The following is a 16954-nucleotide window of genomic DNA, read 5'->3' on the forward strand; positions in this document are numbered from 1 at the left end:
CTTCTTAGACCTAACTAGTTGACTAATAGGGGAATATGTGTAACTAGCGAACTAGTATTTTTTTATCTGTACTAGTTAGGAAAAACACTAGTATAACTGGTGGACATTGTGGCTCTTAATAGTTGACTAGTGGCACTTTTTTTAATCTATCTAGTTAACTCGTCTAAGAAAGTAACATTTTTAACAAAAACATTTTGTACGTTTTTTAGCATTTTAGCATTTTGAGCGTCAAAAGGTACTTTAACTAGTTAACTAGTACAACAAATCGTAGGTTACTAGTAAACCGGTGAGGTGATTAGCTGCTAAACTTATTAACTGAGATAATTATTAGTAAGACTGTTACTAGTTGGATCGAGGGGGCCGCTGGTTTGGATTTTGCTGTCACCATGGCAGCTCCTCACGTCACCATAAGTGTTGGAACTTGTTCCACAAAAGTGCCACTTGTTGCTGGAAAGGAGTCACTAGTACAAGTTTTTAACTAGTTGAACCAAAAGTCCAATTAGTGCTGACAAAGACCAAACGAGTGAAGGAAACTAATGCATGATATCCAGGATTTAGAATAATGGCAGAATGCCTTCTTCTTTAGTTACTACTACTAGTCCTACAGTTATCTACAACTACTGCTACGACTGCTCGTATTGATCCAATGACACTCTGCTACTGGTATCATTTAACTGAATTTAATTGAATAGTATCAAATCAAATCAAATTTATTTATATAGCACATTTCATGTACAAACAATTCAAAGTGCTTTACATAAAATAAAAGCATTGCAGCAGGGAGTGAAAGAAGCATTAAAAATACATAAAAGAATATAAAGAGAAACAAATAAAATAATTTTATGAATTTAAAAACAGCAACAGTCCAGATAAGTTCAAAGATATCGTGCAGATTTCATGCATAGACACATGAGAAAAGAAATGTTTTTAACCTGGATTTAAAAATGTCTCCATTTGGTGAAAGTTTAATCTCCACTGGCAGTTTGTTCCACTTGTTAGTGCCATAAATGTCCAAGGTGGAAATGCAGCTGCTTGACTTTACTTAAAATAAACTCTGTTTTCAGGCTCTGGAAACCGCAGGTTATGTGAAGAATGTTATTGTAAGTATTGAATAGCAGTATCTGTTCAGTATGTACTCTGTGATATACGTGGAGTCATGTGATCAAACCACATTATTTCAGTGTCTTTGAGACACTTTCTTTGAGAAAATCTAATGAACGTAGGACCAAGATGTTCCTCAGCAGTTAGAGAGCAAACAATGGGGGGAATGCTGGGTTTGTGTTTGTCTTCAGGAGAGAGACATGTTGCTGAGGTACAGACGTCAGGAGTCCGTCAGGAGGAAGAGGACCTTCAAAGCCTGCAGGGTGAGCATGGGTTTGTTCCCCGTGAAATCTTTGTTCCTACAACTGATGCTGCCTGAACTACAGGAGCTGTTGTTCCCAAACACTGCCACCATTGGCACTGCTGAGATTAACCCTGAGACCATTAATAAACTACCATCACTATTGGTGTCTTTTTTTTTTGTTTAATATTTTTATTGGCAAAAGACTAGTATAAATGTAAGGCACATTGGAATAGAAATCAATGTCACATTACATTTAGCATTGTACCACCACTGACAGTTTGAGCAAACATATTGATACAGTCAAAATAATGTGCATCTTGATGGGCTAAAAAAAAAAAAAAAGCATACAGTCTATCTCCTCTAGTGTTTTTTTTTTTTTTTTTACAACAATTACAGAACAATACACAATTGTGGGGGGCTACTTAACTAACAGTTAAGGACATCTATATATAGCAATTGAATAAGTATAAGACGTGTAATATGAACATGTGTGTGTAAGCTGCTCAGTATAAATAAAAAGGAGGACAAAAGACAGAAAAGGAAAAAGAGAGGAAAGAGAAGGAGAGAGTGAGTGGGGGTCCATCAATCAGGTGGCAGAGATGGAAGAGAATGAAAAAAAGTTAAAAAAGGACGCCACTTGTTGTAGAATTTGTCAGAGTTACCTTTCTCTGAATATCTGATCTTCTCCAGCTTTAGAAAAGACATAGTATCGTTGAGCCACTGAGAGCTGGAGGGAGCTTTAGTTGACTTCCAGTGAAGAAGAAGATGGTGTCTAGCTATTAATGAAGTGAAGGCTATGATATCTAGCTGCTTGGAAGTAAACCGGTTGTGGTCTTCCGGGAGCCCAAATATGGGGGAAACCTTTATGATCGTCAAAAGTATTTTTGACATGGTATGAAAATAGTTCTGCCAGAAGCGAGAAAGTAATGAACAAGAGTAGAACATCTGTGTTAGATTGCAGGATGAAGCTTGACATTTGTCACAGTTGTCGGCGATATTGGGATAAAATTGTGACAGTCGAGTTTTGGAAAGATGAACTCTGAATACCTTGAATTGTATCAGTGTGAGACGAGCGCAAGGTGAGCTTTTGTAGATATTTTGAAGAGCAGCGTCCCACCAGACATCCTCCAAATTCAGACCCAGTTCTTGTTCCCAAGCACTTTTAACTTTAGTAAATGATAAGCTATCAAAAGACAAGAGTTCGTTATAAACACTATTGGGATCTTAATATGCATACTAATACCAGATCCAGCGGAGTGCAGAAAGCTTCCTAACACCTAGTTCCATGTGTCAGTTATGTTCGGGGGGGGGGGGGGGGGGGTGCTAAAGATGATGCTGTTTCTGGTGGTTAGCTGAACTCCACTGTTAGCTGTTAGCTTAGCTAACACTGTGTGCTTCTAAAGGTCATCGAGACGTTTTACGGTTACGATGAGGAGGCCTCGGTGGATTCGGACGGATCGTCTTTGTCCTTTCACACCGACAGAACTCCAGATACTGAACCAGAGGAGGTAACAACACACTTTTATGTACTCAGAGGTGGATCCTATTACAGATCGGAGAATACAAATGTCCTCGATGTTCTAAAAAATACTGACTTTTAACTCCCTTTAGGTCAGGGGTTCCCAAACTTTTCCATGCCAAGGCCCCCAAAACAGTATCAGCTTCTGGTCCCCCAAACAGTATCAGCTTCTGGCCCACTTTGCAAACCACAGACAAACTGAAGCAGAGCAGCTTCAGAACAGGCGCAAACCGCCAGGTCTACCATGTTTTGACTGGCAGCCAATCAGAAAGACAAGCATGGCAAATAACATTTCGATATGACATATTATTATAAATCGTATTTTACAATACTGATTAAAAAATGTGACAATTTTTTATAATGATGTATAAAAAAATTAAATTCTTTTTTAAATTTTTTTTTTTTCTTATCTTCAATGAGACTAAACTCAAAGACATGAGAATGAAAGTGTAGTTCCACACCAGCTCTTTCACTGGTCTGACTGGTCTGACTGGTTCTTTGTGTTTAAGGTGTGCGTTCGTGAGGAGGCGGAGCTCCGGTACCGTCAGCTGACCCAGGAGTATCAGGCCCTGCAGCGAGCGTACGCTCTGCTGGCGGAGACGAGCGGCGGAAACTACGACGCAGAGAAGGAGATCAAGGTGACCCGGCCTGTGAGCCAGGCAGCAGCAGAGCGGGTTCTGACCCCTAACCCTAATGCTGCGTGTACACCAAGGGCGACCTACGCTGCCTGGTAGCGGAGGTAGCTGGAGAAGCTTCGCCTTCAGAATTCTCTTTGGTCACGTCACATTTATATTGTTCAATTTTTAAAGGCTCCGCGGCTGTGCAGCACCCCCGCGAAAAAAAACAAAGGAGGAAAGAGAGGGCAGGGACACGAATAAACGTGTTGTTATTTACGTTATTTAATCACGTTACAAATTATGTAAAACTACATTAGGTACACCTGAGAAGAGCAGGAATAGCAGAGGCAGCTCTGAAAAATAAAATAAATTCGAAATAAAATCTGAAATAAATCCGAAATAAATATACAATTGTTGTACAATATCTGGTGGGCGGACACCGCAGCGATTAATTTTTCAGTAGCCATGTTTAAAGGACGTAGGAACTAGGAACCAAAGTTTACACGTCTACAATCTGTGGATTGTCATTGGTTTTCGCCGAACCGCGTTATAGCTCATTACCATAATATTAGCTTGAGTTTAATCACTGGAATTCGCTCTGGTCGCTCAGTTCGCTCACCCTCCATAGAGAAATAATGATTTCCGGCGCTCAGTTAGCGTAGGTCGCTCTTGGTGTACACAAGGCATTAGTCAGAGGCTGATGGATCTGTTCTGTGTGTTTCAGACCAGAGAGCAGCTGCTGGCGGAAATTAGTCGATACCAAAGCAGAGTTTCAGATCTGGAGTCAGCGCTGAACCAACAGGGGCTGGTAACACACTTATGTAACATATATATATTTTTATATATATATATAACTTATTATAACACACTTATATAACATATATATATATATATGACTTATTATAACACACAATAATCACCGTCATGATAAAGTTGGTAGAGGACACAGGAGTCAGTGATGACGTCTGATTGGTCCTTGGACCAGATGAGAACATTATCTGCATTCTGATTGGTTCCAGTGTCTTCATGCTGATCAAAGGACCAATGAGAGCCATGCTGAGGTAGAATAAACTGTAGAATACAGAACAGGGCGACCAATCATGTTCCATTTAGAGACAACCAGAGGCTGGAGCCAATTGGAGCTCATCCAATCAGGACTTAGATATAGGGGCTTATTGGTGACATCATCAGAGGCCTCATGAATAAGCAGTACCAAAAGGTTACATACCAGTGTCTGCACACCTCCATCCATTATTCACACCATCTATCCTTCCATTATCCATCATCCATCCATCTTCCATCATCCATCTTCCATCATCCATCCATCTTCCATCATCCATCCATCTTCCATCATCCATCCATCTTTGATTATTCATCCATCCATCCTTCCATCTTCCATCAATCCTTCCATCATCCTTCCATCTATCCATCCATCCATCTATTAGGGCTGTAGCGATATACTAATTTCACGATATGATACAAGATATTCAGCCAATAATTTGATTCGATACGATTTGATATACTTACATCATTTTCTGAAAGATTTTAAAGGGACAGTGTGATTGGACTGGTGGTCCGTCCTTTGACCCGGAAGGACAAACAGAAACAAACGAACATGTCACAGACATGTCTTCAGCGTACGCAGACTCATGTTTATGTTATGTTAGTTTATGTTAGCAGATCCAGTATCACGTCATATCCATGTCCTGCATGAAAATATTCTTTAATAGCAGCATGTACGTCGTCACTAGTGGCTTACATATTCTAAACCATGAAACTAAACTATGCCTTCACTCTAAATATCTGATTATAAATAAGATGAAAGAAGGGTCTTTTAAAATTATTCATAGGTTTTATCCCCTGTAAGTTATTTCACCGTAGATACAAAAAGGACATTGACGTGGACTCTGTCCACAATCTGAATGCGTCAAATGTAGAAGTTAGGTGAGTTCATGCTCACACAGCTGATGGTGTTTCTCTCTGTTTCCTGGTGTCAGGACACAAAGTGGGTGGAGGAGAAGCAGGCGTTGTATCAGAGGAATCAGGAGCTGGTGGAGAAGGTGAGGAGCTTCCACTGAACATGTGCACCTGAAAACATCCAAATATCAAAACCCAAACCCTAACCCATCCAGGATTAGATGAGTCCGACTCATTGTGAGCTGATTTGCTTCCGTAATAAAGTTCCATAAAGTTCAGTTGTATCTTATACTGACACGCTGAGCAGGTTAGTTACTGTTGAACTGCACAGTCTCTGTGGGTATCTGCCCTCTTCAGCTTGGTTTCTGCTACAGTTGGAGGGTCTCCTCAGTATCGTAGCTGTTCCTGGAACTGTGCTGCAACTATCACTGCTGCCTTCTTCTGTAGTTTTTTTCTTCTGTAGTTTTTATCACTGCTGCCTTCTTCTGTAGTTTTTTTCACTGCTGCCTTCTTCTGTAGTTGTTTGAGCACCACAGTGGGTTAGACATCACCTGTTTATCATTCTAGATCTGGAATTCCCACAGGATCTTAGCTCTGAAACTCTCCACCATCTTTGGAGGTATATCCCACCAGTGTTGTTGGGACATCCGTCCGATGCTCGGCACAGATGTTACGGCACACTATTCCCCCCACTTGGTCGTGGCAGGAGGATATCCATACGCCCTCCTCTCATCATGCCGAAATCTGATGAATAGAAGCTTCAGAACCTGTTTTTAAAGTTTATTCAGCATCACAGTAATCAGGGACAGTTCAGGGTCTCCAGGATTTCACAGATCTCTTTTATTGTTGTAGCCTGAAATGCTTGAATTTGCAGCAAGTTCTCTAAAATGAAAACATGCTCATTGAAACATTTATAAGTGGATTTGGGTTAGGGAACGCTTTTTAAACGCTGTTTAAAGAGCTCAGTTTATCTTTTATTGCTTATTCTGAGTTAAAGTTGAGCTCTTCTTGGTGTTACAATATAGTTCTAAACAGAGGGAACTGAAAATCTAAAGTGACTTCATTTTAAATAAACTCTTTACCATCTGTTAACAGATGAGACTCAACTCTTTTAGTTTAACTTTTATCTAATATCTCACATCACATGTCAGCCATGTTTTTTGGCTTATTCAGAGACATTATTTGGCTTATTCAGAGAATATGACGAAGCATGTTGAACCTACTCATATCCAATCATATTTGGTCAATAAGCATATAAAGACAAAATGTTACTGGAAATCGAGGCTCTGTCTGACGGATTTCCTGCGAGAGTTCTGTTATACTCCATTTGTTGCCAGAAATAAAGACTTCATTTAACTTGAGATTACTCCGGCTTGTTCTTCAGCTTCCAATGAAAGAATCGATCTGACAATTTTCGGTTGAATTGGCTTGACCTGTTGTGAAATCAAAGGAATGAAAGTGTGACGTGCCTGTTGTGTTGCTCTGGGTGTTTCGGCCTTTTTGTAGGTGTGGCAGATGGAGGCTGAAGAGCTGCAGCTGAAAAACGACATCCAAGACGTGAAAGATCAGAACGAGCTGCTGGAGTTCAGGATCTTAGAGCTGGAGGTAAAACGCACGACACCGTGAGAACCGAAAGGACCGACAGGTGAAAGCAGACTGGCTGACGCAGTGTGTCTCTGTTTCCATGGAAACAGGAGAGGGAAAGGCGTTCACCTGCCATTAACTTCCAGCAGCTCCACTTCCCAGAAGGCCTGAGTCCGCTGCAGGTTTACTGTGAGGCAGAGGGAGTTAGCGTGAGTACCCGAGCACACCTGCAGAGACACCTGAGCACAGCTGAGCCGTCCCCTCACACCTGAACTCACCTGTGGAATGATTTGTTCATCAACAGGACATCCTGATCAGTGAGTTGATGAAGAAGTTGGACATTCTGGGAGATAACGCCGTAAGTGTATGTTGAATTTATCTTGTACGTGTCTGTCCCAGTGTTTTTTTTTGTGATAAAATTTTTTATTGAGAAGTTGCACATCAAATACAAAAACATAAATGTGAGTGGGCAAGAGAAATATGAGGTCATTAATTAGCACAAAAGTAAGCATCCAAATTGAAAACAAAGTAAAATACAACTTGAAGACTTAAAGAAAACAACACATACCCACCCAAGCCATCCAAACCTCAACGTAATACCCAACACAAACAAATAACATACAACATGTAATAAAAATAAATAAATAAAAATACATCAAATAAAATAACAATAAAAATCAGACCCAATGTTTTGGATGCATTCCCTTGCATATAGGCAGGAGTGCATCCTGCCTATATGCAAGGGAATGCATCCAAAACAATGTTAGACACATACACAAGGATAGTGACGCAGACAGACAAAACACACACACAGACACACTTTCATAGCTGATCTGATCTGTAAGTAAAAAAAAGAAAGAGGAGCCTGGTAGATTGAATGTGGCTCTAATATCCTGAAAGGAACCTAAGGTGGTGTTAGTGTATAGATCTTTTAAATAACGGATACCTCTATCACTCCAATGTGATGGAGAAATAGGTCTCCCTCCAATCAGTAAACCTCGGTTGTGGAACAGAGGGGAAAGTGTATGCCACTTACAGGAAATCTTACATTCTTTTTATACTAAGCGCCATATTCGAAACACATTTGAGACTAAGGGACCAAAACGTAACATGGTTTGTCTGTCTGAGACATTAGAAAAGAGGACATCCTCCAAACTCCATAGTTGTACCATCTTTTCCTCCAACCCACGCCAGGATACTGGTGTGTTAGCATCCCTCCATGTAATAATAGGGCGGAGCACAAAGGACCAATAATAATATTTAAAATTAGGTACCGCTAAACCACCATCTCCTCTACTTCTCTGCAATGTAGAAAATTTAAGTCTGGGGCGTTTTTTGTTCCAGATAAACTGGGAAATGTCAGAATGTAATTTCTTCCAATAATCTGTGGAAGAAATAATCAATAATCATTAAGCTGACAAAATTAATTCGTGGTAAAATATTCATCTTTACAATGGCAATTCTGGCCTGAAGTGAAGCAGGCAGAATAGTCCATCTATCCATATCACTCTTTACGGTTTTATGTATTTCCAAAAAATGACGAGTTTTGGTACGATGTAGATAAGGAAAAATCTGAATTCCAAGATATTTAAAGTGCTGGACAACAGGGACATCAGCGGCACAAGGCAGTGATTTTGCAGTGTCATTCAAAGGAAGAAGAGCAGATTTGGGCCAATTGATCCTAAATCCAGAGTAAACACCAAACTCCTCACAAACTGATAAAAAATTTGGTATAGACTGGTTTGGATTTTCCATAAATATTAAGATATCGTATGCAAAAAGAGCTACTTTATGTTCTGTGTTTAAAATGGAAATGGGTTTTATGGAGGCAGATTGTCGTATCATTTGTGCCAACGGTTCGAGTGAAAGAGCAAAGAGCGAAGGGCTCAAGGGACAGCCCTGTCTTGATGACCTAGTGACAGGGAATGCAGTGGAGAATAATTGCCCGGTTAGAACCTGAGCGGAGGGGCTAGAGTATAATACCTGAACCATATGTATGAACCCTTTGCCAAATCCCATAATTTCCAATACAGACCATAAAAATGCCCACTCCAGCCTATCAAAGGCCTTCATGGCATCAAGGGACAGTATAGCTAGTGGAACTTTTGCATCTTTTGCAGTATCAATAACGTGAAGAAGTCGCCTAACATTGTCAGAGGCAAGTCTGGACTTAATAAAACCAGTCTGATCACAATGCACCAGAAATGGCATAAACTTTTCAATACGCCGTGCAAGTAGCTTAGCATGGATTTTAAGGTCTGCGTTTAACAGACTCATAGGTCTGTAGCTAGCACAGTCTGTGGGGTCCTTTTCTTTCTTTAAGAGCAGTGAAATAAGGGCTGTATTAACATCTCTAGAAAAAGCACCATTCTCAATTGATGCCTTGATCATATCTAAGAGTAGAGGACCTAATTTTTCCCAAAATAGAACAAAAAGCTCTGGAGGTATTCCATCCAATCCAGGGGATTTATTTGACTGCATAGACAATGCTGCCCTTTCCAGCTCCTCTAATGTCAAAGGGTTGTCAAGGCTCAAAGAATCTTCTGTTGACAAAGATGGTAAATCTAGCTGTTTAAGGTAGTTCTGAGATCCACTTTTGTCTTGTTGACCCTCAGACTGATATAAAGTAAAATAAAAATCTCTAAAAGTTGTATTAATCTGTTTGGGTTCTGTTGTAATAAGTCCATCTGCAGATCTAATGGAGGGGATGTCTGCAAAGTGTTCATTAGATCTAAGTTTCATAGCCAGTAAATGGCTGGGCCTGGATCCATGAAAATACTACCTTTGCCTAGTTCTGTGCATTTGAAATTCTGATTGCTGTTTCAAAATGTCATTAATTTCTTTCTTGACAAGATCACGTTTAGTCTCTATGTCTAAAGAGTAATTACTTTGCAAAAGAAAATCCAATCTAGAAAATTCCGCTTCCAGAGTTTGTAATTTGGCCAATTTTGCTTTACGCAAATTGGAACTAAAAAGTGTAGCATTGCTTCTGATAAAGCCTTTCACTGCATCCCATAATACCCTAGAGTCATCTACTGAGCCCACATTAAAATAAAGGAACTCCTCCAACCCAGACAGAAATTGCAATTTAAACTTCTCATTCCTTAGTAACAAAGTGTTAAAACGCCACCTAGCGGCACGTTTGGACAAGCTTTTCAGAGTAGCGCGACAGAAGACGCCTTTGTGGTTTGACAGAGCAATGGGAAGCAAAATAGTTGCATCAATCCTCTGAAAAAGGTGGGGGGATGAAAAAAGAAAATCTTTTCTAGAAAATGTTTTGTGCCTATGAGAGAAGAAAGAATAATCTTTTAGGGTCGGATTCATTGATCGCAAAACATCTACAAGGCCTAGGCTCTGTGCCCAAGATCGTAGAGCAGCAGTGGCCAACTCTTGATCCCTTGAGGCTCTTGGTTGGGAGCGATCTAGAGCAACATCCCACACAGCATTCATGTCAGCCCCGACTACTATTGAATACTCCATCAGTTCTAGCGTATGACGCATTAAACTGTCATAAAAATCTTTCTCATATTTGTTCGTAGCATAAACCGAGGCAAAAGCGACTTTCTGTCCATAAAGCTCTGCTTAGACAATTGCTAATCTGCCTACAGCAGGGGTCTCCAACACGTCGCTCGCCGCCCCTTTCCAAGTAGCTCGCCAAAGGGCCAATGAATCATACATTAACTTGAAAACTTAATTGGTCTCTCGGCAAATCTTGATGAGTCAGAGGTGATCTGACCATCGACTGGTCACTGACCAGCGACCCCAAATTGAATTTGCTCCCGGGCGCAGTCTAGTCACTTGTGGTCGTTTTGCGAGGCTGAAAATCGAAACTTAATCAGGCCAATCAAATCGTGAGGAGCGGGGTCGGAGGCCGGGCTACCTACTAAACAACAGAGGTGCTACGTTTCAGTGTGTAGTTCCAGAGAGAGGTAAACAATGGCTGCGCCCAGCAAACAGTCTTTCGAGTTGGCTTTGGCAGTGACTCTAGAAGATTTAAATATACTTTTTTCTTTGCGAGACGAACAGATAACTGCACTTAAGTTTTTCTATTCAGTGACTTTGAGAAACTTGAGCCATGTGTGACATTTATGGCCAACCCTTTCATGAATGTGGACATAAGTGAGATTTCAGGACAGATGACAGATATCAAAGCTCAGAACGAGACTGACTGATGAACATTTAAATGACTCCATAAGAGTGAACTTAAAGATGAACTGAAACGAATGTTCATCTATCATTCAAATGAAATTTTTGTCTTTTTCTAAAACCATCAATCCAACTTGAACTAAATTTTCCGGGCATAATTTGTTAAAACGGCCATTTAAAAGTGTGAATTATGTGGCCTTTGGTGCGAAATTGGCCACATGACCGTGACGTCATAGGGTTGACTCCCTTATTTGCTAGTATGGCTGGCTGCGATAATAACATACATTTGATGGACCTATATCTCATAAAGGAACCAAAATTCTGATACAAACATCAGCAGGTCGAAAGAACACACCTCTAACATTATGTGGAAAAACTTTCGTTGAATTTAAGCCACACAAATCGATTTAATATCTATATTGTAGAGGCTCTCTGCACCTCCTGTATGGGTAATGGAAATTAAAGAAAGTTACCATTTTCGGCACAGGATCGGCGGCACAAAACAGCCATCGCTCCTACTACACGCTGATTATTATTAAGATGTTATCAATCAAATGACACATTAGTGTATGTTTGCTGTGGTAAACCGGAAAAGATTTGAACATGCCGGTTTCGCAGATATGGCATTCTGCTGCGCTGTCTTTGACACGTTGAAACCTAACGAAGGGGCACTTTGAAATCCAGCCACTTAAAAAAAACGTATGTGATAATAACATGGTTTTAATATAAGCTTAATAAACAATGGCGTGGATTAACGGGTCGGAGATCCTCCAGTGTGCGGCCCCATCTGCGGATCCTCACGGGTCGGCGGCAGGGAGATGGGCACCCGGCCTCGGCACGACTGACAGCAGCCATCGGTAGGAGTAATCCACGGAGCCTCGGATGTCGTAGCCGGCGCAATCACCGGAGAGACCAGACAGCAATTCTAGCTGGATATGTGTGTAGACCGAAGAGCAAAGCGAGCAGTCCCCTGCTTCCGAGCAGCAATTCAGGTGCAGCTATCGGCAGGCGGCAGCACGCAGTGATACGATCCACCGTGCTCTCAGCCAATAGCAGTGGTCGACACTTGCCTCTCAGAAGCGAACAGTAAGCGAACATTATTATATATAAAAAAAACAAGTCCAGTAATGTCCGATCTGGAAATTTCAGACTCACCTGTCTTCGCGCCCGAGCAGTAGTTCGAGCAGGGACAGTCTCCGTCGGCACACCAGGTCCAGCGATGTCAATAGTTGGAACAGCTTCAGCTAAAAGACGTCTCCTATTCCCAACCATTCCCGCGATCTCCACATTTTTAGTGAAACAGTTGTGATGGAAATGTACGGAGCACAACACGGATGTTGAGGACACTTCAAAATCACGACGATGCCTCCGTACAAACTGTATCCACCGTGCTCTCGTCTTTGCCTTCTCCTTGTCAGCCTCAGTTCCAGTAGTTTTTGGTTTGGGAAACATGTGCAGAGAGATCCCTTCAGTGAAGCTGTTATTTTTGCAACTAACACCATTTGTTCCTCCAGCAACACAATATTTTCTGCCGTGCTTTGATGTCTTAGCCATAGATGCCGCCATTACAGTTAGACTACGAGAACTTCTGTGTCAACCCTATGACGTCACGCATTAAAAAAAGAATTCGCACAAAAAGACAAAATGTGGCTCCTTTTGAGCCCGTTTTAACATGACTTCCCGGATAAATTATTATCCAGACAATATCTAATTTTAATCGCAAGGCTTGGAACCTTTAGAATCAGCAGCAAAAACTGTGAAATTCCAACAACTAAAATTCGTTTCATAAGCACTTTAAGTGGATACACTCCAGCATGCACCTCTCTTGTTGACTCCTTGCAGTGTCAGTCATCTCACTAGTTAAAAAAGCAGAACTTCTGAACACATTCACACACACACACACACCTTCACTGCTCAATATTGAACTGAACTAAATGGCTTTTATTGTGAATGCAATTTTTGTTCTTTATTTTTGTGATGTTTTAATACAGAATGAGAGATGTGGACAGTAACATATTGGAAATGTTCAGGAAAAGAAGGCTTATTGAGTTTGTTTGTTCAAAATGAGCGATGATAATAAATGTTACAAAACACAAGTAGCTCTCGGCCATTTTTATTTTGTTAAAGTAGCTCTCAGAGGGAAAAAGGTTGGAGACCCCTGGCCTACAGTGTCTGCCCTGACGTCCAGCACCCTAATCGGAAGATTACGTCTAGCTACTACTGCCACTCCCCTAGTTTTCGAATTGACTGATGAAGATACAATGACATGGCAGAATTTATTAGCCAAGCGCTTAGAATCATGATTTAACAAATGCGTTTCCTGTAGAAGGGAGATGTCAATTTTCCTACGGCAAAGCAGTGACAACACACTAGCCCGCTTATGTGGTGCATTTAAACCACCAGCATTCCATACTAAAACAGACAGGTCACCCATTATCGTATCGGTAAATTCTCATAGCGAAACAGGGAAATGGAAAACATTGGCAGCAACCGTAGACAACAATCCCGTATAAAATGCCATAAACAGACAACAGCTCTTCCGTGGTATATATTTTGAAGTTCCCCATATAGCATTGAAGATTTATGCCTAATAGCACACTGTAACATATCCCCTGAAGACAAAGACAATACACAAAGGAGACAAACACTGACAAAAAAGACAAGACAAAACTTAAGTCAAAACGCATAAAATAAACTAGGCAGGCAAACGAAATAACTATAAGCTGATCCGTGATCAAGCGTGGATATGGGGCAGCAACATCCAAAAGCTCAAACCAAAGACTTGTGTCAAAACCTTATCAAACCGTAAAGTTAACTGTGTAGCGAACATGTCAATCCGCAGAATATGCGTTAGTTATGTAAACAACATAAAATACCGAATAATGCAACAATGCACGTAAAAATAGAGGGCTATCCTTACCACTCACCTCTGGTGGCAGGGTCAGACAACTCCGACCAGTACATTAACAATAGTCCGAAAACTGAAAAGATCGTGTAGTGTTAATTCAGAAGTAAAAAAGGGGGAAAATCCAAAAAGAAAATGTAGTGTTTCCGGAGTCGGCAGAAAATACGGAAAAAAGCAAGAGTCCAAACAGTTCCATCCATCCATCCATCCATCCATCATCTTCCGCTGGTCCGGGGGTCGGGTCGCGGGGGCAGCAGCTTGAGCAAAGAGACCCAGACGTCCCTGTCCCCGGCCACTTCCTCCAGCTCTTCCGGGGGGACCCCGAGGCGTTCCCAGGCCAGCCGAGAAACATAGTCTCTCCAACGTGTCCTGGGTCTTCCCCGGGGCCTCCTCCCAGTGGGACGGGCCCGGAACACCTCACCGGGGAGGCGTCCAGGAGGCATCCTAACCAGATGCCCGAGCCACCTCATCTGACTCCTCTCGATGCGGAGGAGCAGCGGTTCTACTCCGAGCCCCTCCCGGATGACCGAGCTTCTCACCCTATCTCTAAGGGAGAGCCCAGACACCCTGCGGAGGAAACTCATTTCGGCCGCTTGTATTCGCGATCTCGTTCTTTCGGTCCCTACCCACAGCTCGTGACCATAGGTGAGGGTAGGATCTCGTTCTTTCGGTCACTACCCACAGCTCGTGACCATAGGTGAGGATAGGAACATAGATTGACCGGTAAATCGAGAGCTTCGCCTTCTGGCTCAGCTCCTTCTTCACCACGACGGGCCGGTGCAGAGCCCGCATCACTGCAGACGCCGCACCGATCCGTCTGTCAATCTCCTGCTCCATTCGTCCCTCACTCGTGAACAAGACCCCGAGATACTTGAACTCCTCCACTTGGGGAAGGATCTCATTCCCGACCCGGAGAGAGCATTCCACCCTTTTCCGGCCGAGGACCATGGTCTCGGATTTGGAGGTGCTGACACAGTTGAAACAGTTCAAAAGACCAATTAACAACTACAGCCAGGTTTAGCTAAATTATCAAGAAGCGCTAGTGATAACATGGTTACAGCTAGCAAATGCTAACATTAGGCTAGCTAGCTCAAATCCAAGCCACCATACAGTCCAGGTGATGTAGCAACCTGAATGGCACAACAAAAATATATTCATATTCTAACAGAAATACTACCCGGATTATTTAAACCAGAGGGCTGCCAATATACCTTGAAAAGAACATAACAAATGGAGAGGTGAGGATAGTAGTTTAGCCCTTCATCTGCAATTACTCATCATCATCCACCGGCACAGCCTCCATCTCCAACTGAACGTCTTGGGGTAGATTATTCGTAGCGCTAGCGGTCATAATGTTCGGCAGGGAATTGACAAAATCCTCAGCGTCTTTAGGAGAGTGGAACGACTCCGTTTGACCACCTGTTTTGACCTTTAAAGTGGCAGGGTAGCGTAGGGAGAAGTCAATTCCTTTAGCCCTTGCTGTATCCATGGCTTTAGAGAATGCCTGGCATCTCTTGAGGGTGTAGGCGCTATAATCAGGGGAAAAGCGAATCTTCCGTCCATTCACTGTAGCAGGTGACTTCCTCGCTGCCCTCAGGATGCGTTGATGGGTGGTAAAGCGGAGAACGTTAAAGATCATGGTACGGGGACCGGCTCTTTTGTTATCGTCACTGTATATCCGATGTGCTCTCATGATTTCCCCATGCATATCTCCCAAACTGGGAAACCACTCTGGTAGGGAATTCTCCAGAAATTGCACTGCATTCGATCCTTCCAGTCCTTCAGCTAGGCCGATGACACGGAGGTTGCATCTCCTGTTACGGTCCTCCATGTCTGCTAGCTTGAGTTGCATCTGCTCAAGCATGGTTTCATGGTTACTTAGCACAGCACCATTTTGTTTCACCTCGGAGTGTACATTCCCCATTTCTGCCTTCACCTTTCCAATACTTCCTTTTAAAGTTGTCAAATCTCCCTGTATAGCAGACAATTTCTCTTCCGTATCTTTCCCAATTTGTTCGAGTTGGTCAAAACGTGCTTCAAGAAAATCACGTTGCTTTGCTAGGACAAGGTCCGCGATAGCTTCCACATCTGCACGTGTGTTCTTTTTTGTAGAAGAAGCTGTTGCTTTCTTGTTTGCTTCAGACATCGTATCAGAGACAAAATATAAATTCAGCTATGGTTAAACTAAATGTTCGGTACCGATAACTTATATAAAAACGAGTTTAACAAGTGTATTTAGATTCAACAACAGTGTTGAATCTAAATATGGCATTATCAGGCTCTGAAAAATCCAACCATCACTCGTGTACATGTATGGGTGTGTTGTGTGCTAGTTTTTATGTTTGATGAGCAGGTGAAATGTGTCCGAGTACATTCTCAGTCATGGTGGTAATCCTCAATGCTGGAACAAAAAGAAACTGGACTTGTTCTCTGGTTTTTGAGGATGTTTCACCTCTCAGGTCCAACTGACTGCTGAAGAGTTTCAGGTTCATAAACTGTAGCTGGGACATTAGGAGAGTTGTTCAGGTCACATGTGAGTCATCAGGCCGACCCATGAGTCGCTAAGGTCACTGTCTGAAGATGCTTTTCAGATAAGATATGAAAGAGCTTCAAGAACCAAGAAAATCACTCCAGTTACTTCTATGCAAGTTGTAAGGATGAGGGGAAATGTTAAGTTGTTACATGTTGTCATCATGTTGCATGTGTGTTATTGTTGACATTTTATTTTCCTGTAGAATCTGTCCAATGAGGAGCAAGTGGTGGTGATCCATGCCAGGACGGTGCTCACTCTGGCAGAAAAGGTAAGACTCACACCAAAACACAAACGTTTGCCTCCGTCAGCTTCAGAGCTATGTGGTCCCTGGTATGGTCTCACAAAGCAAATTAGTCCCAGGGGAGGGTCAGACTCAGTTTCGAAGCAA

At 42.1% G+C, this 16954-nt stretch overlaps 1 protein-coding gene across 5 annotated transcripts in view; it reads left to right on the forward strand.

Moving 5' to 3' along the window:
- The window catches only part of jakmip3 (Janus kinase and microtubule interacting protein 3), a 43431-nt gene that overhangs the window by 15775 nt on the left and 10702 nt on the right, over nt 1–16954 (forward strand). For 3 of the 5 annotated variants that reach the window (XM_075457633.1, XM_075457636.1, XM_075457634.1), the window contains 10 exons: nt 1065–1100; nt 1293–1364; nt 2749–2853; nt 3374–3502; nt 4206–4289; nt 5479–5541; nt 6905–7003; nt 7093–7191; nt 7287–7346; nt 16769–16834. In XM_075457633.1, the coding sequence (XP_075313748.1) occupies nt 1065–1100; nt 1293–1364; nt 2749–2853; nt 3374–3502; nt 4206–4289; nt 5479–5541; nt 6905–7003; nt 7093–7191; nt 7287–7346; nt 16769–16834 (813 nt within the window). The remainder of the gene's footprint in view (nt 1–1064; nt 1101–1292; nt 1365–2748; nt 2854–3373; nt 3503–4205; nt 4290–5478; nt 5542–6904; nt 7004–7092; nt 7192–7286; nt 7347–16768; nt 16835–16954) is intronic. The other 2 variants (XM_075457635.1, XM_075457637.1) reach the window with 1 other exon arrangement.

The sequence above is a fragment of the Odontesthes bonariensis genome, chromosome 23, assembly GCF_027942865.1.
Source record: "Odontesthes bonariensis isolate fOdoBon6 chromosome 23, fOdoBon6.hap1, whole genome shotgun sequence".
Lineage (NCBI taxonomy): Eukaryota > Metazoa > Chordata > Actinopteri > Atheriniformes > Atherinopsidae > Odontesthes > Odontesthes bonariensis.